The sequence below is a fragment of the Melozone crissalis genome, unplaced genomic scaffold (genome assembly GCF_028551555.1).
Source record: "Melozone crissalis strain CALT ecotype California unplaced genomic scaffold, PUWL_Pcris_2 ptg000023l_1, whole genome shotgun sequence".
NCBI classification, from domain to species: Eukaryota; Metazoa; Chordata; class Aves; order Passeriformes; family Passerellidae; genus Melozone; species Melozone crissalis.
In genome coordinates, this window is record NW_026535801.1 from 6,863,307 (window position 1) to 6,881,205 (window position 17,899).

General features: G+C 36.9%; 1 protein-coding gene across 1 annotated transcript in view; it reads right to left on the bottom strand.

Annotated features, from left to right (window-relative positions):
- SPAG16 (sperm associated antigen 16) overlaps positions 1–17,899 on the bottom strand; it is a 371,498-nt gene that overhangs the window by 326,834 nt on the left and 26,765 nt on the right. Inside the window, exon 9 of the mRNA XM_054278128.1 lies at positions 16,676–16,827. Within this exon, the coding sequence (XP_054134103.1) occupies positions 16,676–16,827 (152 nt within the window). The remainder of the gene's footprint in view (positions 1–16,675; positions 16,828–17,899) is intronic.

A 17,899-nucleotide genomic window follows, 5' to 3' on the forward strand; every position in this document is an offset into this window, starting at 1 on the left:
TTGATTTTAGTCCTGAAACATGTACTGTGAAAGCCTGTGGAAAAACTCTTTTATTTAATGATTTCTTTTAACATGATCTCCCCTGCACATTTAACAAGAAAAAAATACCTGTTCCCAAAGGTTCTCCTACCACTAGTAATATCCAAACATAAATGCTAGAGGTGCAAATAAGTTCTAAATGTTGCCATTCTTTTATTAATTTTCCAAATATTAACAAACAAATTTTATTTTACCTCAAATTACTATTCTGCTTCTCAGACACTGTTGGGAAGCTCAGAAACTGTGTTTATATTCTCAGTAGCCTGGATACACTAATTTCTGCCAGGGCCCAAGTACCCACTGTAATCATCTCAATAACTGTTATAAGGCACCCAGGGTTTGCAGAGGTCCATACATCACTACAATGAACTGGTAAACACATTCAGGGGCCATTAGTTATTGATTTATTTGCAATTATGCCTTACAGATGCCGTCCATGTTCCCCCCCTTGGCACTTCATCATCCTGACTCCATTTCAGGACAGCCAGTAACCATTATCCCAAGCTCCACATAATGAGAAATAATGAAAACAAAGCTGTAAGAGTACTGTGACATGCAGGTACAAAGCTATCAGCTTGTCAATACTGCAGAGAAATGGATTCTTTATAATAAAGAGCTAATTAATTGATTACTGTGATTATTGTACTTGTAAGCAATAAGTACTTTATCAAACAGTGATAAAGCTGGTTATCTATCACTGTTAACCACCAGAAATATTTGCAGCACCGCAGGAAGTGGATACAGCAGAATATGAAAGAGCTTCTGCCAGGCTGACTGCACAAACATGCCAGCAGTGAAACTGAAACTGCTCAAAGTGCCTGAAGGTGGGATGAAGTCACATTCAGCAAGGCAGAATATGAAACCAGACCCAAAATGTCTGTAGTCTGTCAATGATTTTGGACCACATAAAACCCAGGCCTCTGCACTTCCCTGAACTAAATTTCTACTTGAGCCAGACACAGCTTTAAAAAACCACTATTATTTAGAAATTGTCCATTTTTTCAAGGCTGAAGGATTGCCTGTAACTGCCAGTACATTTGTGAAATGCCTAACTAGATTCTCTATTAAAAAGCAACTCTATTTCTAACCCAGAATGTCCTCATGTTCAATTTTCATCTACTAAATTCTATTCTGCTTCTGTCTGCTAAGTAAACACTGCTATTAAGAGTACATTTTGTCCCCTTTGTCACAGTCAATGATGAAGAACACCCTAATTAAGCCTCTTCTAGTTGAAGATTACCCTGCTCATTGTAGGGGGAGTTGGACTAAATGGCCTTTAAAGGTCCCTTCAAAGCCAAACTCTTCTATGATTCTGTTCTGTGAACTTTCAAAACATAGTAAAAAAAGCATATTTTTATTTCTCTTTCATTTATCAAGTGATCCAGACTTCCTCTCCTCATGGAAAAAGACATCACCAGTGTGTCATTTGATAAATTTATCAGTAACTCAAACACAAATCAGATTTTTGAGATCCTTTTTTTTCCCCAAGTCACATACAAAAATGCTAAATAGTTTATAAGAAAGAAAAAAATCTCTGAATACATTTGATTATTTTCCATTTAAGGTTTCATGTCAGACTTGAACATACAAGCAACATTATTTACACTGATTTTGTACAATTCCACAACTGTATCTTCTACAATCATGGGATAATTTGCATTGATTGTAGCTGATTATTTATAGTTTTCAGTTCTATTATTTTGTTTCTCCATTTCTTGAAGCACTTTTTTTACATTTTAAATATAGTTTGGAAAGTAACCACAGATTGCTGGTACAATCTCCCTGTGACAATTTCTTACAACAGAAGGAGACGAAAAAACAGAATAAGTTTATCACCACCTGACTCCCAAGCTACAAAATTGAAACACTGAGCTTTCAAGTGGGATAGCAGAAACTACAAGATTTTATTCAATTCTTAAACCTAGCCCATGTACTCTCAATAGAAAGGCAATTTGTTCATGTGGGTTAGGACAGATGGCATGGGGACCTAAAATTAATTTTACTCTGACATACAGCAATTGTTTACCCAATGGATCTGTTCTTTTTCTGTATTCAGAATTATCTACCCTTGGAAAAAAATGTAAGTAACAGTTTTTATTGCTTTTTATTACCATTAGCCCCTCAAACCCACACAAGTTTGAGATGGAACAAGGGGCTATTTTGTCTTTTTTTTGGTATCTCTCCAAACCTGTTTATATAAAGAAGTTCTCTGTTCCATCCTCTCTGGCCAAGTCAGAAGGAATATCTGAAACCAATTCTTCCCAACTGTTCATCCATGGTGAGATTCAAGACAAGTTGCAATTTCATTCTAAATTTAGGCACTTGGGCACTGCCGTATCTGCAAAGCTTTTATTGGAGATGTCAAATATCACTCATCACCAGCTACAGCACAGGATGAGTGTGAAGAATGTGCTTTACTAATTTTTAAGACTGCTATATACTAATATTTCTATGTGGACTCAGAGAGTGATGGTACAGCCAGGATTGAGACACAAGTGGGTCAAACCCCACAAAATTCACTGACCTCAGCTTTCAGCCTGATGTTTGCAGAAACACCACCAGAAATCTACAACAGAAAGGGATACAGCCCAACAATACCCAGAAAAATGGACAATTGGTCTGATCACAGGCTGCACCCCCCATTCTAATTCATGGGCCATTCCTAGAGATAAATCTGGATAAAAATAAACCAAAGACAATCTGGAGATAAGAGGAGTGAGATTCTAGTGGGGAAAAAGCAGCCTTCAAACCAAACACTCCAAGGAATTCTGCAATAGAGCACACAGGGCCTAGCACCATGCAAAATGAGTCAGAAGAAAAATCAAGGAAGTAAATGGTGCAAACAGGGCATATGTCCCAGCTTTTCAGGAAAGTACCCTTTCAATTTATTTTAACTATCCTTATGTATTAAATTATTACTTTTGTTTTCTCCATCCACTCCTCTAGCAAAGGCTTTTTCTTCTAACTTTCCCAATTCTTGAGGATGTACAGGGGTTCAAATCCTCCCTTGAATTAGAATTATGCCTAACTGCTCTTTGAATGTGCCTGAGCAGGGAGGACTCTCCCTTATCCCCTGCAAGAACAGAGAAATGTAATTAATTCTAAATCTGAATTTCACTCTGACTTGTACTGTATGAAATAACCTTTTTTAGTAAATGTCCAGTTCCTACCTCATCTTCTTGGCACCTTTCTCTGTGACTTTAGTAAAAGCCTTAGGATAACAATTCACCTTAACACATTCCTCTTTAGAGCAAACCCAAGTGGAAAGGAGTAGGCAAACTACATTTCCCTTGCCAATGCTCTCCCTGCATCAGAAATCCTATAATTCTTTCCTGATTTTACAACACAAATTCCACTACCCCTTTCCACTCACAAATTCATTTGCTTTTTCCCCCCCCCCTCTACTTTCTGTCCTCTAAAACTCTAAACCATAATCTTCTGTCCCCTTATTTATGATCTAGAATCTGTATCATTGCCTCATTCTTTCTTGACTTGCAGTTCACAGCCATCTGAATTCCTTTTGAATGAATTCACATCCCCATGTGCTTTGTGCATTGCTCTTCCTGAACTTTTACTCTTATTTCTTCTCCAGCTTTCATGCATTCCTGGGTACTTCCATGCTACATGGAAAATTCTGTGGAACATAATTATGCACAAAGAGAGAACCTGCACTGCCAACTGTGCCAAGAGTTCTGCCTCACCTGTCAGCTCCTTTTAGCTTTCATTTCTACCCTCAGTTGTCACATCAACACCTCGTTTCTTGTTCTGCTTCTGCCTCCCCTCTGCGGGTACTGACGGCAATCACTTCAGTAAAGTAAATCTGGAAAACCACCATCACATTTTCTACTCCAAGGAACTGCAGTTACTAAAAGCTTTTAAAGTTGTTTTTAAACAACTTTCCTATGTGATCACAGCTATTACTGCACATCAGATACAAGGCCTGTAATGTTTAAGCCATAAACTGTACCACTGGACTGCCTTAGTACATGCCCTGAAGGAAATCCCAATAAAGTCTCCAGCTTCCAGCTCCTAACTGATGAAAAATTCAGTAATACTCTGCCTCCAGACCAGATGAAGAATTTGACTGGAATCACACTGGCAATTTCTTAGATATTAAAGATCCTCTTTTTTTTTTTGGTTGTGGTATGGAAGAAAATAGAGGGCCCATTCAGCACTGCAATTCAACTATATAGACTAATGCTTACAAACACATCAGACACCATTTCTCTCCATTTATATCATTCCTAGAATTAAAGGCACACATCCTTATTCTGGAGTGGAAAAAACATTACACTTAATATATACTGGTATTGAAAAAAGGATTATGGCATCTCTGGTCATTCTCTCAGAATTATACTCTGACCAGTAGTTTCTTAAAACTATTGTATTTATTCAGAGCAAAAACCTTTAAAAGAAAACCCATTTTAAAATTAAGAAGTCTCTCATAAAAACACCTATTCTACATTCAATAACTTACAAACTATCCAAAAAAGTATCAAGACTAAAAAACTTCTCATTCTTTCCCTCATGCCAAGTCTTGTACTGAAAGTCAGACATGTTACTTCATTGAGGGGACCCTATAGTGAAATTCAAGTGGTTTGATGCCTCTTGTGAGTCAGAAATCTTAAAAAAAAAAAAGATAATGTTGCAAGAGCATAATTAATAGAGAATAATTAATCATGTTTGAGAAGTGGGGTCCTAACTCCATATTTCTATGCTTAAATGAAGCTACATTGGGTTTTTTCACCCAAACAATACAAACACACTATTTGTGTGTGCCTATAGCCTCAATAGTGCTTAGACACATTTTTGGAGGCTTCTATCAAACTGATGGATACAGTCTCTCCAAAAATTTCCTTTTCTAACTCAGAATCTAAAGAAAATATAAAGAACAAAGCAGAAGACGCATTGCTATAATTACAGAAAAATTAAAATCACTTGAAAATTTCAGGGCTTTTTCTTCTTAAATAGAGGATAAAAACATTTCAGTCAGAACAATGCACAAAGAACATGGTGATGAAAAAGCACAGATTTACCTGGATATTTCCTCAGAGAGCTGGGGGGAAGAAACAAGCACAAAGAGCAAACTTCAAGGTAATAGTTGAGAGCAGCACTTCAAATTTCTACAGAAAAATCACTGCATGGAAGGTGTAGATATATAACCAACTATTTTTGCACTGACACCTAAGACACACACATATATGTATATATATACACACACACACATATATATATATACACTTATATTTATGTATTTGTAGCTTGCATGCACACTTGAGCAGAAAGGTAAAATGCAGTAACTCATAGAGCAATGTCTTTATCACAGCAATAGAATTAAGAATTACAGCTTTCTCAAACCCAAACCCCCCAAACTCAGCCCTACCTGAGCAGGACTGGAGAAAACCCTTCAACACAATTTTTAGAGAATAATTGTAGAAGAAAGGCACACTATGAAAGTCCTCTGTAGAGGGAGACAAATTCTGACCATTGATCAATGAGCCTACATGTACTCAACTTGGTGAATTCCTCTACAATTCCAGCAGCATTCTGTCTCACATGTAGAAAGGATGTGAGGATTCTGTAAGAATCATCACAAACTTGAAATTCCCCCCAGAAATTGTCATCTACTCTGCAGTAAATGGGAAAATATGCCCTGGAACATCCTGATCTAAGCCCAGCAGATCCTGCCTCGCACATGCTAATGCACATCCAGCTTCCCTGGCACTGAAGAGCATGGATCTGAACCCACGGCCATCCTGTCCACCTCATCATTCCAGGAGAAAACAAGTACCACCAGGAAGAAGGGGCTTTTATGGCTTAGAGCAAAGGATAAACCCACCCCAAACAAGATGTTTTGACCAAGCAGAAGGATAGAACAGGCAAGCAAGTCAGCAAATGTTGCAAGTAGAAAAAAGGTCTCAGAATTTTCTACTGCAAGAAAACTGAAAAACAACTTCTAGCTTAAACTGTAATGTACTGACTTTTAGTGATTGGAGAGCAGTAACATGAATATGGTAATTACAGCAGTTATGATAGGCTGTAGATAAAAGTTAAGGTATGGATTGGTTCTACTGTAGGAAGATGCTCAGCAAAGAAAAGTAGCTGGAGCTGACAGCTGTAGGCACAGGCTCTGTCACCCACGGCCCTGGACTGCTGTCATGATTTGGATGGAATAAACTGCATTTGGAAGAGCCACCTGGAGTCCCACATCCCTCATTTCAGCTCTTACATAAAAGTAATAAACTCAGGATTTGTAATGTCAGGAACCACACTGACACCTCCAAACCTCTAATTTAAAAGCTTCCCCGATGCTTACAATTGTTTCAAACCCCAAACTTTTAATACAAAGAAATAGAAGAGGACCACTTCAAAAGCTATAAAATGTGAGCCAGTCTGGAGCCTTGCAGAGTAGCTGACACAGCTGATAAGAATAGTCCCCTGCACAGGTGTTGGCATGCTCTGACTAAGCTCCCAGCCACAGCCTTGGCACAGCCAGCCTCTTCCTCTGCCACTGAGGCTCTCCACTCACACATGTCACCAGATGGTGGTGGAAGCTTACTCACTGTGTATCCTGACAAAAATGGAAATAAACTATAAAAACTGGAAAGAGCTCCCTGATATGACTCCCAGACTAAAAATCAGTTAACTTAGCACCAAGGCTAACAAAATATGTGAGTGTATTATCTTGTGTGGTTGTGTTCTTAAAAACAATACAGGAGTTATCAAATACAACACAAGACCTCTCCAATTATCCTTAAATGTGATCCAAATATTGTCAGCCTTTCCCCTCTCTCTCTTTTTTAAACTCTGTAATAAAATACTCAATTAGTGCATTATAGGATGTATTCCATTAAAATGGAACAAAACTCTATAAATAAACAATTATTCCAACAAAGCCCTGTCAGCTTCTCTTCCTTGTTATTTCCCAGATTATTTTAGCCTGGGTAGATTTTTGAGATCAAAGCAAGCCTGCACCTCTGCTCTTCACAGCTTTGGTGGCAGGCAGGAATTGGTCATGAACCATGAGTCTGGAGGGGCAGGATCAGAGCAAGGGGAGTTTAGCCAACAACAGAACACGAGCTGCAGAATAAACAGCTGCAAAAGCCTTCTAGCCTGGAACTCAAGAGAACATCTCTTTCCAATTACCACTGTTTGGATAAAACCAGTTGCTCAACAGCTGACTGTACATCAAAAAAAATCCAGGAAAAATATACTCAAAATGAGGATTCCTCTCTCAAAGGATAGCTTTACTTTTAAAAAGTATCTCCTATTTCATCTCTATCTTCATTACTATTTTTTCTCATTTGCAATATTGAAAAACCAAGGACAGTATCTTCACACTAACCAACCCTGTGATCTATATCAAAATACATTTGGTGCATTCTTAAGTATTACATTACCATGACTCTTTGATATTTTTCTGCTGAGTTCAAGCCAGGGCATGTACATTTTGTAGCACAGAACAACCAAGTGTGAAGGAGGCCTGTGAATTCCTCTACTATTGTTAACATCCTTTCCAGACTGATATGTCACAACAATATGCATTGTTCCTAAATTATCTACAAGAGTTAAGTAATCTAAACATAATTTTAAAAAATTATAATTTTTACACACCAGAAGTGTGGAAATATAGTGTAGACATTTTCACATTAACTAGTAACACTGGTAAACTAATATTTTTAATGGTTATGGATTTTAAAAAGACTATGAACTGTGATTTTACATAGTAATTTTTTTCTTGTTTATCTCTTTTTTTGTGGGAATAAACTCTTGAGAGATTCACATCACAGCAAATCTCAGTTTTTGTTGTACTGCTTCAAGAGAACAATTTCTCTGAAACATTGGGGAGGTTTGCTTTGTACAGCGAGTGAAGGATTCCTGCAAAAATAGACACAGCATCAGATATCTAGTGAATTATAAATGTCAGATTGGCTGATCTGCTTTGGGTAATTTGCAGTATACAGCACATTATCTGAACTATGTATACACAAGGTAAAAACTTGGAAACAATAAATACAGAGCTAGGGTGTAAAACATACAAAAGAAATGCAAACTGAAACTGTGCACTGAGTATCTGGTGTTCTGCTGTCACATCTGCATGGTGTGGCCTTTGTTCTGTCCTGTAACCAGGCTTTCAAACTTGTGTGTTCAAAATTTGTCATTCAGCACCTTAACTGAAAGGATTTAGAGGATTTACAAAGAGCAGAGGTAGGAAAGAGAAGGGAAGCTGCTAGGGAGGAGAGAGTGTTGTGGTGTTGTGAGAGTCCCCAGGACGACGTGAGAGATGAGATTTTGTCTCCAAGTTCTCAGAAGGCTGATTTATTATTTTATGATATTATATTAAAAGAAATTATATACTAAAATTATACCAAAGAAAGAGAAAGGAGAGATCAGAAGGCTAGACAAGAATGATAACAAAAACTGGTGACTCCTAAGAGCCTTGACACAGCTGGACCATGACTGGTCATTAAATTAAAACAATTCATGTGTTGCTAAACAATTCTCCAAATCACATTCCAAAGTAGCAAAACAGGGAGAAGCTGAAGCTTCCCAGGAGAAGAAATCTTGGCAAAGGGATTTTTCATAAAATATCACAGTGACTGAGAGAGGACTTCAGAAAGGAAACAGGAGAAAAAGCACTCTTCTCAATGAGCTGTGAAACCACTTGACTCATTTTGCTTTCTAGCCCCCAAGCTCAGAGATCATGGCCAAACTCCACAGTGAGATCTTAAACTACACTTCTGAAAAAACAAATTTGAATATGACAAGACTTCTAATGTGCCCACAAAATTGTTTAGCAGTTGTGCTTTACAAAGTGGTTCCACGTAGTGGAAACAAATCTGAATTGCCTTCATTGTCTGAGCATCACATGAATTTATTTCTGCTCCTCTGGTGTAACAGCCCACCTGTACAGACATCATTCCAGGCTGGGTTCCAGCACAAATCTGCCCAGCCTCAGCCTCCCTGCTAACAGAGGCTGCCCTTTGCTTACTGCATGTAAGATCAACTGATCCATGATTATACAACAACTAGTTTTAATCATGATCAAACCTGTCAAGCCTGGATTCAAACTGGGAATCCAATTACAAAGAGGCCTGTAACCCATTAATATTATCCTCAGAGTATGTGACACTCCAATGAAACAGTGTCACATTTTCTAGAGGAAATTCTCTGATTATTAATTCATAAACTGTTTGGAGTAAAGACTTGGTATTTTATTTCATTTCATTATATTCAAACAGAAACAATTAAGATTTTACTTTCCACTCCCAGAAGTGCTGTTTGAATATACAAGACAAACAACCCTGAACACCGTGAGCAATGCCAGAGCTCTTAGGGTATGTTAGAGATTTGTTACCATGAAAACTAAATGCTAATGTTGAATTTCATTTTCCTTAAAGTGATGTTGACATATGCAAAAGCTTTGTTTAAATATTGGAAAAAAAAGATTGAAACACCAAAATCCATAACTTACTGCAGAATAGTTAATTTAAAATATAAATACCACCCTCAGCACCTGAGCCTTTCCCTCCAGATTTTGGGGGTCTGAGCACTTACTTCATATTTCAATCACATTTCTCTAATTTGAAAGGGATCTAGTTTTATCCATTAATAACTTTAGCTGAATTACATTAAAATGGGGAAAAAAACCCAAAACAAAAAAACCTAATTAGTATTAAGTTTGGCCTCATTTAATCTACTTTTTTGTTAAGTATATGAAGCAGCAGTTCATATATTGCCTTTTTAGCTACATCCATGAACATCAAGCTACAGTTAACCACCGAGCAACAGACTGCAAATACTTCTGAAAGAATACTCCTTTAAAAACAGTGGTGATTATTTACCCAGTTCAAATACAATTACCATTCTGAACATTTTGACTTGCAGTTGTGTATCAATTACAACTAATACTTTTATGTGTTCTATCAGTACCCAAAAACACCAAGCAAATCACTGATTTGAAAATTAAAACTTAGCATAAAGAGTTTGCAAATTATTACACAACTCTTTCCAACTCCTGCATCATAAACTTTTCATTATGAAACAGACCTTGGGGGAAAAAAATAGAGGAATTATAATTGGAAATAGACCTTTGTGGAATTTAGATTTTTTTTTTTTTTTTGTCTCACACAAGAAAAAGCACTTCCTAAAAACCATGGACATTTTTCAAGTGAAATGAAATTTGCACCAACATTTTAACTGAGGTACCCAACACTATTTATCTTGTGTAGTGCATTCTACACATTCTGCTAGTTAGTGCCTCTGCATCCTTGAAAGAAATGGGGATCTTGGCAGCAGCTGAACATTGCAAAGAGCATTGGAATTGCACAGTTAGAGACGCTGTTCTGGCAGAATTCCCTTCAGGGCTGTAAGCACTGAACACCTGTCACTGAGCAAACAAGCACAACTAAACCATTCTCCTCCTCTTCCCCCCAAAACTCCCACCTAGTTTCCAAGAGAAATGTTAAGGTCTTGACACTTTAATTAAAGGGAAAACAAAGTGTTGGTCCTAAGTTAATGAAATTGCTCAATTATGGTCTCAAAGGCCAATGGAGCAGACGTGAGCAACAGCTGTGAAAGCACCATCCCACCTCCTGCTCTGGGGGGTCTTCAGGAGCTTCTGGTGCCTCTGCAAAGTTCCCTCAACTCAGGCAGAGTCAAATCCCATCCTACAGCCCAGCCTGAATGAGGGAAAGTGCTGCAGGAACTCAGAGATAAAGGAAAACCTCCTTACTCTCTCTATCTGTCCTGAGGAAGACAGCAGCAGCTGTTTGTAAAAGCAAAGAAAACCAAACATTTTTAAATCTTTATGGCTTTTTTTATATCTGCTCCATCTTCTCTGCAAAGAGAATTCAAAGTTTTTTTCTTCAATTAAATACAATTTCAGTACATCCCTCTTTCTGCATACAAAACCCAATAATTTTATTACTTATCAGCAGTTTTTGCAAGTGACTATAGCAAGAGTGAGATTCACAGCCTGTTCTAAAATCTGTCATTATTGATGCTCAAAACTAGAAAGAAATACATGAATATGCAAAACCTATGTACAATTAGAATTAGAATCAAATGCAGCTTACTTCCCAACAACTTTCTGTGTTGGTTCTCCATCTTGGGGCCTGTTACTTTATTATTCTTTGGCAGCATGCAGTGACTCAAAACAAGTCTTGCTCTTCAGCACAAAGAAAAGCCTCAGCATGCTCTGTGAGGTATTTTTTATGAAGTACCAATGGCTTACAGAATCAATTTTACTACTAAAACTGCAAGGCATTGGATGTATCCATTTAACAAAGCTGCAAAGGTGGATGGAAAATTCTGTAATAAGTTGTCTTTATAATTTGGTCTTGCAACTGAATGAGTATTTCCTCTATAGCTTTATTTGTAGCTAACATTCTGAAGCAGTTTCTCATTTTCTCCATGCAGGCCCAACATCTTTAAAGACATTTGAGCAAGCCCTAAAACTAAAGCCATCATTACATTATCTATTACATTACAGAATGCAATAGAGAATTTTTTTAAAAGCATGGATTTCACCTAAAAAGCAGCTTTCTTTTTACCATTTTCAAGTCCATAGCAAAAGTATTTTTCAAAAAAATACAGAATTGCCTAACAAAACATGTAATTCTTTTAAATTAAATTCCATCAAAACCAACTAAAGGACACATATTAGATTACACCCAGTTAATCTTGGATCATACTCTATACATTTGAGTCACAGAACATTAATTCTGTAAGTAGAAGAAAAGAGGCATCATATTATAAGGATATATATTTTCTTTGCTGCTTAACACCCACTGTACTCTGAATAGCTCTTATTGAATTTCTACTTTATTACTACTTGTTCCAACAAGTTGTTTTGTAATTTCAGATTTGCTTTTGGCTTTATTTCTGACTTTTTTTAAACAGAATTCTGTTTTAAGGATGCATCTTGTCTCCCCTTAGGGTTCTTTTCTGTAGACTACCCAATTTCACTTTACACCCTTTCTTCGACAGTTTCACAGACTTCTAATCATTCTCATTGCTCTGGTATAGATGCTCTACTTGTCTCCTGAAGAGCTGTGATCAGATTACACAGAAAACTGCAGCCAAAGCCACATGCCATGCGAAATTAGCAGGAGGAATATTCCACATGCTCCAGGCAATATTCCTGGTTTACACTGCAGCACAGTGTTCAGCTATTCCACAATGTTATGTGGTTTTCAACTCATGTTAAGCCTGTTTTACACATCATACCCTAGAGCCTATTCTAATGAAAAGCCAATGATCAACTCTTTCTAATCTTCTTGATCTCTACTTGTACATTGGATCATTTTTTAAAAGCAGAGCTTTGTACCTCTTCTTACACTGTCTGTTATTTCTTTGGATCAGTTCTCCAAGAGGAATTCCACTGCTGTCCTCAGCTGCACTCACTGTTCCAGCCCCACCAAACCCAGGCCACTTGGTCTGCAAATTCTGTCAGCTTATTTTCTGTTCCATTTTCCAGATCATTAAGGACAATATATCCCTGCAAAAAAGCCTCTTCAGTATATCTGCATGTTCCTAATCTATTTTCCATTAATTTAAAAAAATTGTAAAAATTGTCAGGCCAAATTTCCACAGTTGTTCACAGGAATTAATCTGTGAGACAGCATCCAAAGCCTTTTCAAAACCTAAGTGGTCTTGTATGTTATCCATGGTACCTCTTATCCTTCCATGGATGTAATATAGACTAGATTTAAACAATTTTTCCTTGCATACCCATTTTCCCAGTTAATTCTTTCCCTGCTTTCTTGCAGATACTGAGTAAAATTTCAGTTATACACTTCCAGCTTCCATAGGAATGTAAGTAATAGTGTCTAGTCTATGATTTCTTAGCTTTTAATTTCTATCTCATTTGAAACACAGACATTGTATTTTCTTTTCCTCTCTCTAGGCTGCAGTCTTATATTTGGGTAACTTGTATCAATTTTCTTAGCTCCATGTCTGCAGTTTTATTATCCCAGGGAAGGGCTGTAGAAATAAGCATTCCCTCAGAATGTGTATTGTCTGTCAGTCACCTCCTCTCTTCTGAATATCAAATCAGGGCTTTCTTAGCCACATTATTACAAACACAAAGTGATTGTCTGTTTCATTTATGACCCTTCCTAACTACTGTGGGACCATCTTTCCAATTCTGTCCTCAATACACCTGTGCTAATTTATATTCAGACTCAATAATCTGATTAAGTAATCACTTGGTTTCATCTCCCCTTCTACTTGAGAGCACAGGAACAGCAGTTATTGTAAATTTTGTACTTTTTTTTCCATAGAACTGAGGACAAACTACAGTATAACACATGTACCCATTTGATATTTTAACCCAAAGTCTCATTAATTACAAAAGCCATATCTGTATGATCCCTGGATTTTACTTCTCTATTTTTAATATACACAATGGCCATAATTGCAAAATCTGTTCTACAAAAACAGATAATTCCTCAACTCCAGAAATGTCCAACACACCTTTAGATAAAGTTTTACAGCAAGTAAAACTTGAGAAAATTAAACTGGGCTGTAATACATGTAGAAACATAATTTAGTGAACATAAAGAAGCTGCAATTGTCCTGCTAAGATTACTTTTAAGAGCAATCAAACATGGAATGTACTTTGAAAGGAACCTGAGAGAAAGGAAAGTTTTCAAGAGCATAATGAAATTCACATTATCAGAGGTTCTCTACAATTTTAATGACCTGTGAGTGCATTTTAATTAATTTAAATGTTTAAAGTAGTACTCTATGCACATTCTTAATCTACAACTACTTCTACTATTGATACTGGCTTATTAAGGGCCAGATATGTAAATAGTTTAGACTAATTGTCTGTTACTACAATTTAATTCAGTCTCATAACAAAGATTGTAAAATCAGGATAATGCATTCTCCTAGGAAAAAAAATCCTGTTGCTTTTCCACTTACTGTTTCAGTGATAAACTTCCCATCAAAGGGACTGTGTGTTTTAAATGACATGCCAGCTTTTACAGGATATTGCAGTAACACAATATATGTCTGTCCTTGAAGTAAATGTTCTAGCCCAGCTATGACTCATATTTGCATCTACTAAAAAGCACAGGCATTTTTTAGATCACTATTTAGCCACTAGACACAGAAGAGATGTTAAATCATTTCCATCACCATAGTTCACTGCAATGTAACAGTACAGGTAATACAAACATTTATAATTTTGTCTCAAGGATACAATCTCATGACAATATAGTGGCTTTTTACTGAATGGGATATAATCCAAGTGCCTGAACTTAGAAATTGGATAACATGTTCACTCTAAAGTTTTGTAAGCTTTAAAAGTTCACTTAGATTTACTGAAGCAGGCTTGACAATACTAGACAGTGAATTTTACCTAGATTTTCCACATCTTCTGTTCTCTTTTTCTTCATTTTGTTGTAAATATATATGCAAGTGCAGGATTTCAATTGCATTTATTTCTTTATTTATTCCTCACCCACCTCCATGGAAGTGACCAAATTCATGCTCTGACTCCTAGTTCCTTTGTGGTATAAACAGAATTTAAATAAATCATCATCCCAATAAGTATAAATCAATTTCACTCTTTCAAATAAAACATATTACTTATGGAACACTTTTCATGTTCATTCACGTTGAATCATTGTAAGAAAGAATCTAAATTACATAACACACAGCAGAACTTAAAAGATTTTTTTATACAGGTCAGAGGAGATGAGACACCACACAAGCTAGATTCCAAGTATCACATAAACTCACCTCAGGAAGGGAAGGCTCTCCTTTATACATATTATATACATAATTTATATATTTGTTCCCATCTTTCCTTTTGATGGGAACAAATACTTAAGACACCTAAACACTTGAATAAGAACACATTCTTTTAATTCAATACACTGGATTAGAACTGTAGTCCAATAAATGTGCACTACAGGACAGAGTTCAGTCTCTTCTGTTTTAAACACAATTTTAACTCACCTCTTTGCACTCTAGACATTCATCATTCCCTCAGTCATTTATTTCTTACATCCTAAGCAGTTATCCACATGCACTATCCCAGATGGAATCCTTTATTAGGGGAAAGAAATATTTAGAAATAATAGATCCAGGAAATGTGAGGTGAAAAAGAACTACTGTTCCATTTGGAAGAGATGCTAATCTCACACATAAAGTTTTAGACTATTGCTTAGGCATGGAAAATTCAAACATGCCCATATTTTCTGATGCCTTAATTCTGGAACTAGCTCAGTTTTCTAATCCATTGATTAAATAAAGACATCAGGGCCTCTGGTGTGACTCCTTTGGGAAACATGAGATCTGTAAAAACACAGATGCTTGCCAGAACCAGTCAACTGACTGTGCTCATGAATTTCAAAGAACAGGAGTCAGACAGGCACACTACCTGTGCAGAGTTTTTATTTTGGGGGTGAAGCATAACTCTGCTCAGGTTTTCCATAAAAATCCTGATGACTTCAGTAGAAACAGAAACACACAAGTGATTTCTTCTTGGATTATGCAATTGTATCTGTTCACAAGTCAGAATGAAGAGAGGAGGTACCTCTAAGAGTCTAGCATGGAAATTTTCCACCACTGCATGATAACCAGGGAAAGTGGAGATGGACTGACTGGCACATGCCTCAGATACTAACAGGTGTGGGGACAGTATGAAGAAATATTTGTTATACATGGTGAAAAATGTTTCAGTAAGCAAAAGAAGAGGTACAGACAGAGATCTTTTTATTTGAGGGCTCAGGAGCAGAAAAAAGAATAGAAACAGAACTAAAAGGGTATGTTTGTTTGTGGAGAGATGCACTGCCAAAGTGAAACAGATTAAATGCTCTTGTAAAGCCAGACAGAAACCTGAAAAAATTAATTACCATGGACATATTTGTGTGGAGACAGGGGAAGATTGAAGTTGCTTCTGACTATATCATCATCAACTAAAGCTTTTTTCCTCACAGTTTAAACTCTAACTGTAGTTCTCAAACAAAAATAGAGCAGTGTAACAGTTTTGAGAGTTTTTGAAATTTTAAATATTACAATGTTTACCCTAATTTGGAAAAATAAAAAGCATTGTTATGTAGTCCCAAAATGCAACCTCAATAAATAAAACAATTGGAATAAAGTAAACATTCTTTTGCATAATAAAAAGAAATATTCAATCAGGAATTAATTTTGATTTTGCACAACTTCCATCTGAAGCAGTAACTCACATCTGGTATACTCAGATTTAGATACTAATAGGAAATTAGCAGGTTTTTGCTCTTAGTCTTGCAGATATCATCCTCTTTAGTCCCAGCTGGAACATTCTGAAATGCTGGAAAAGTTTGCAAGCATCATGGAACACATCAGGATTTCTCAAGTCACAAAAGAAACACAACAGAGCAAGAAGCAATTACAGCCAGTGCTCCTCCTCTGCTAGGATTGGATTCTCAAAATGTAAACTGCTAGCTTCAATTAATCAGAGTTCCTGTAATTCCCTGAAAATTTAATTGTGATGGAAACTTGTATTAAAAAAACCCTAAACTTGTTACCTACCTGTCCTATTTACTTCAGCTAAGCAGGATTTCTTTTAATCACATTGGACAGGTGTCTTTCACCTGTATAAAGAGGACTGATACAGCTGGAAAGAACACAGTACCTTTAGATCTCTCCTGCTCATCTTCTTCTCTACCTCTTCACCTGGATCACTAGAAGAGCTTGCTACAACCAGGAATTTTTTCTGCCTGGCTTCCCAAAGACCTTTCTGGGTGGGACCTTCAAACTCTTTCTTCTTTGTGCATTCACAGCCTTCTATAAAATAAAACCAACAAAAATATCATCAGAATGCTTTTTATTTACTCTTCTGGAAGATATCTCCTTACTTAATATTAGTCAGACGTATGAAATTCTCAAAGAAACACCACTTGAAATAAGCAGATATTCACGTTACTGTGCCATCCACATAAAGTATTCCAGGGCTATGTGCATCTCTGCTCCACATATAATTTCTTCTTATCTAAAGGGTAGCCTAGACTTGGCCCCAAAAATGCAATAATCTTGCAGTACAAAGGAAGTCACAGGGAAATGGATGCATTCTTTTACATCCCTCAGAGCCACAGGAAACATCAGCTCACTGCATCCTATCCACTATCCACCACCAAGGCAATATTCTGATTTATAACCCACAATTCTTTTTGTTTCCCTGAACTTTCTGCCACCCATTCAAAAAAGGAATTCCTGATGAATAGGTAACTCAGCAAAGAAATCCTAAGCAGGTAACAAAGCTTTAAATCATCGAAGGTTGGAAGGGATAGGATGAAGAGCACAGCACAAGGCATCTGCCATGACCTGGCAGAAAGGACACTGCTCTCTGACAGCCTTGGCATTGGCAGCTCCCACAAATCCAAACACAGCCCTTTGGGATGCCTATACCTTGTTGCAGTGCTCTGCTGGACGTACATATGTACTTGAAAAAGGATGTTATACTGATTTCCAACAGGATTTGGGCACATCCCTCCAGTTCTTTGAAAAAGAAACTTTGATTGAAAGAACACATTATACAGCTAAAATCCAGACTGAAACATACTTCTAAATTATTGCTCTTGTAAAATGTTTTTATTAAGACCTTTACACCAAAATGCAAATCTGATGGCTTAAAGCAGAGAAGAGAAACACCCAAACACTCCCTCCACTCTTGAGCAAAAAAAAGGAGATCAAGCAACACAAAACCTTCCTGTATATCCAGCCTGAGTACAACTGGAACTGGTGGAAAGAAATACACCTGGATTAAAAAAAAATTTTAGTATTTATGTATTCTCAGTGTTTTAAGACTTGAAGCTACTGTCACAGATACCCTGAATAATAACTTTCTCTGGGGAAAAGT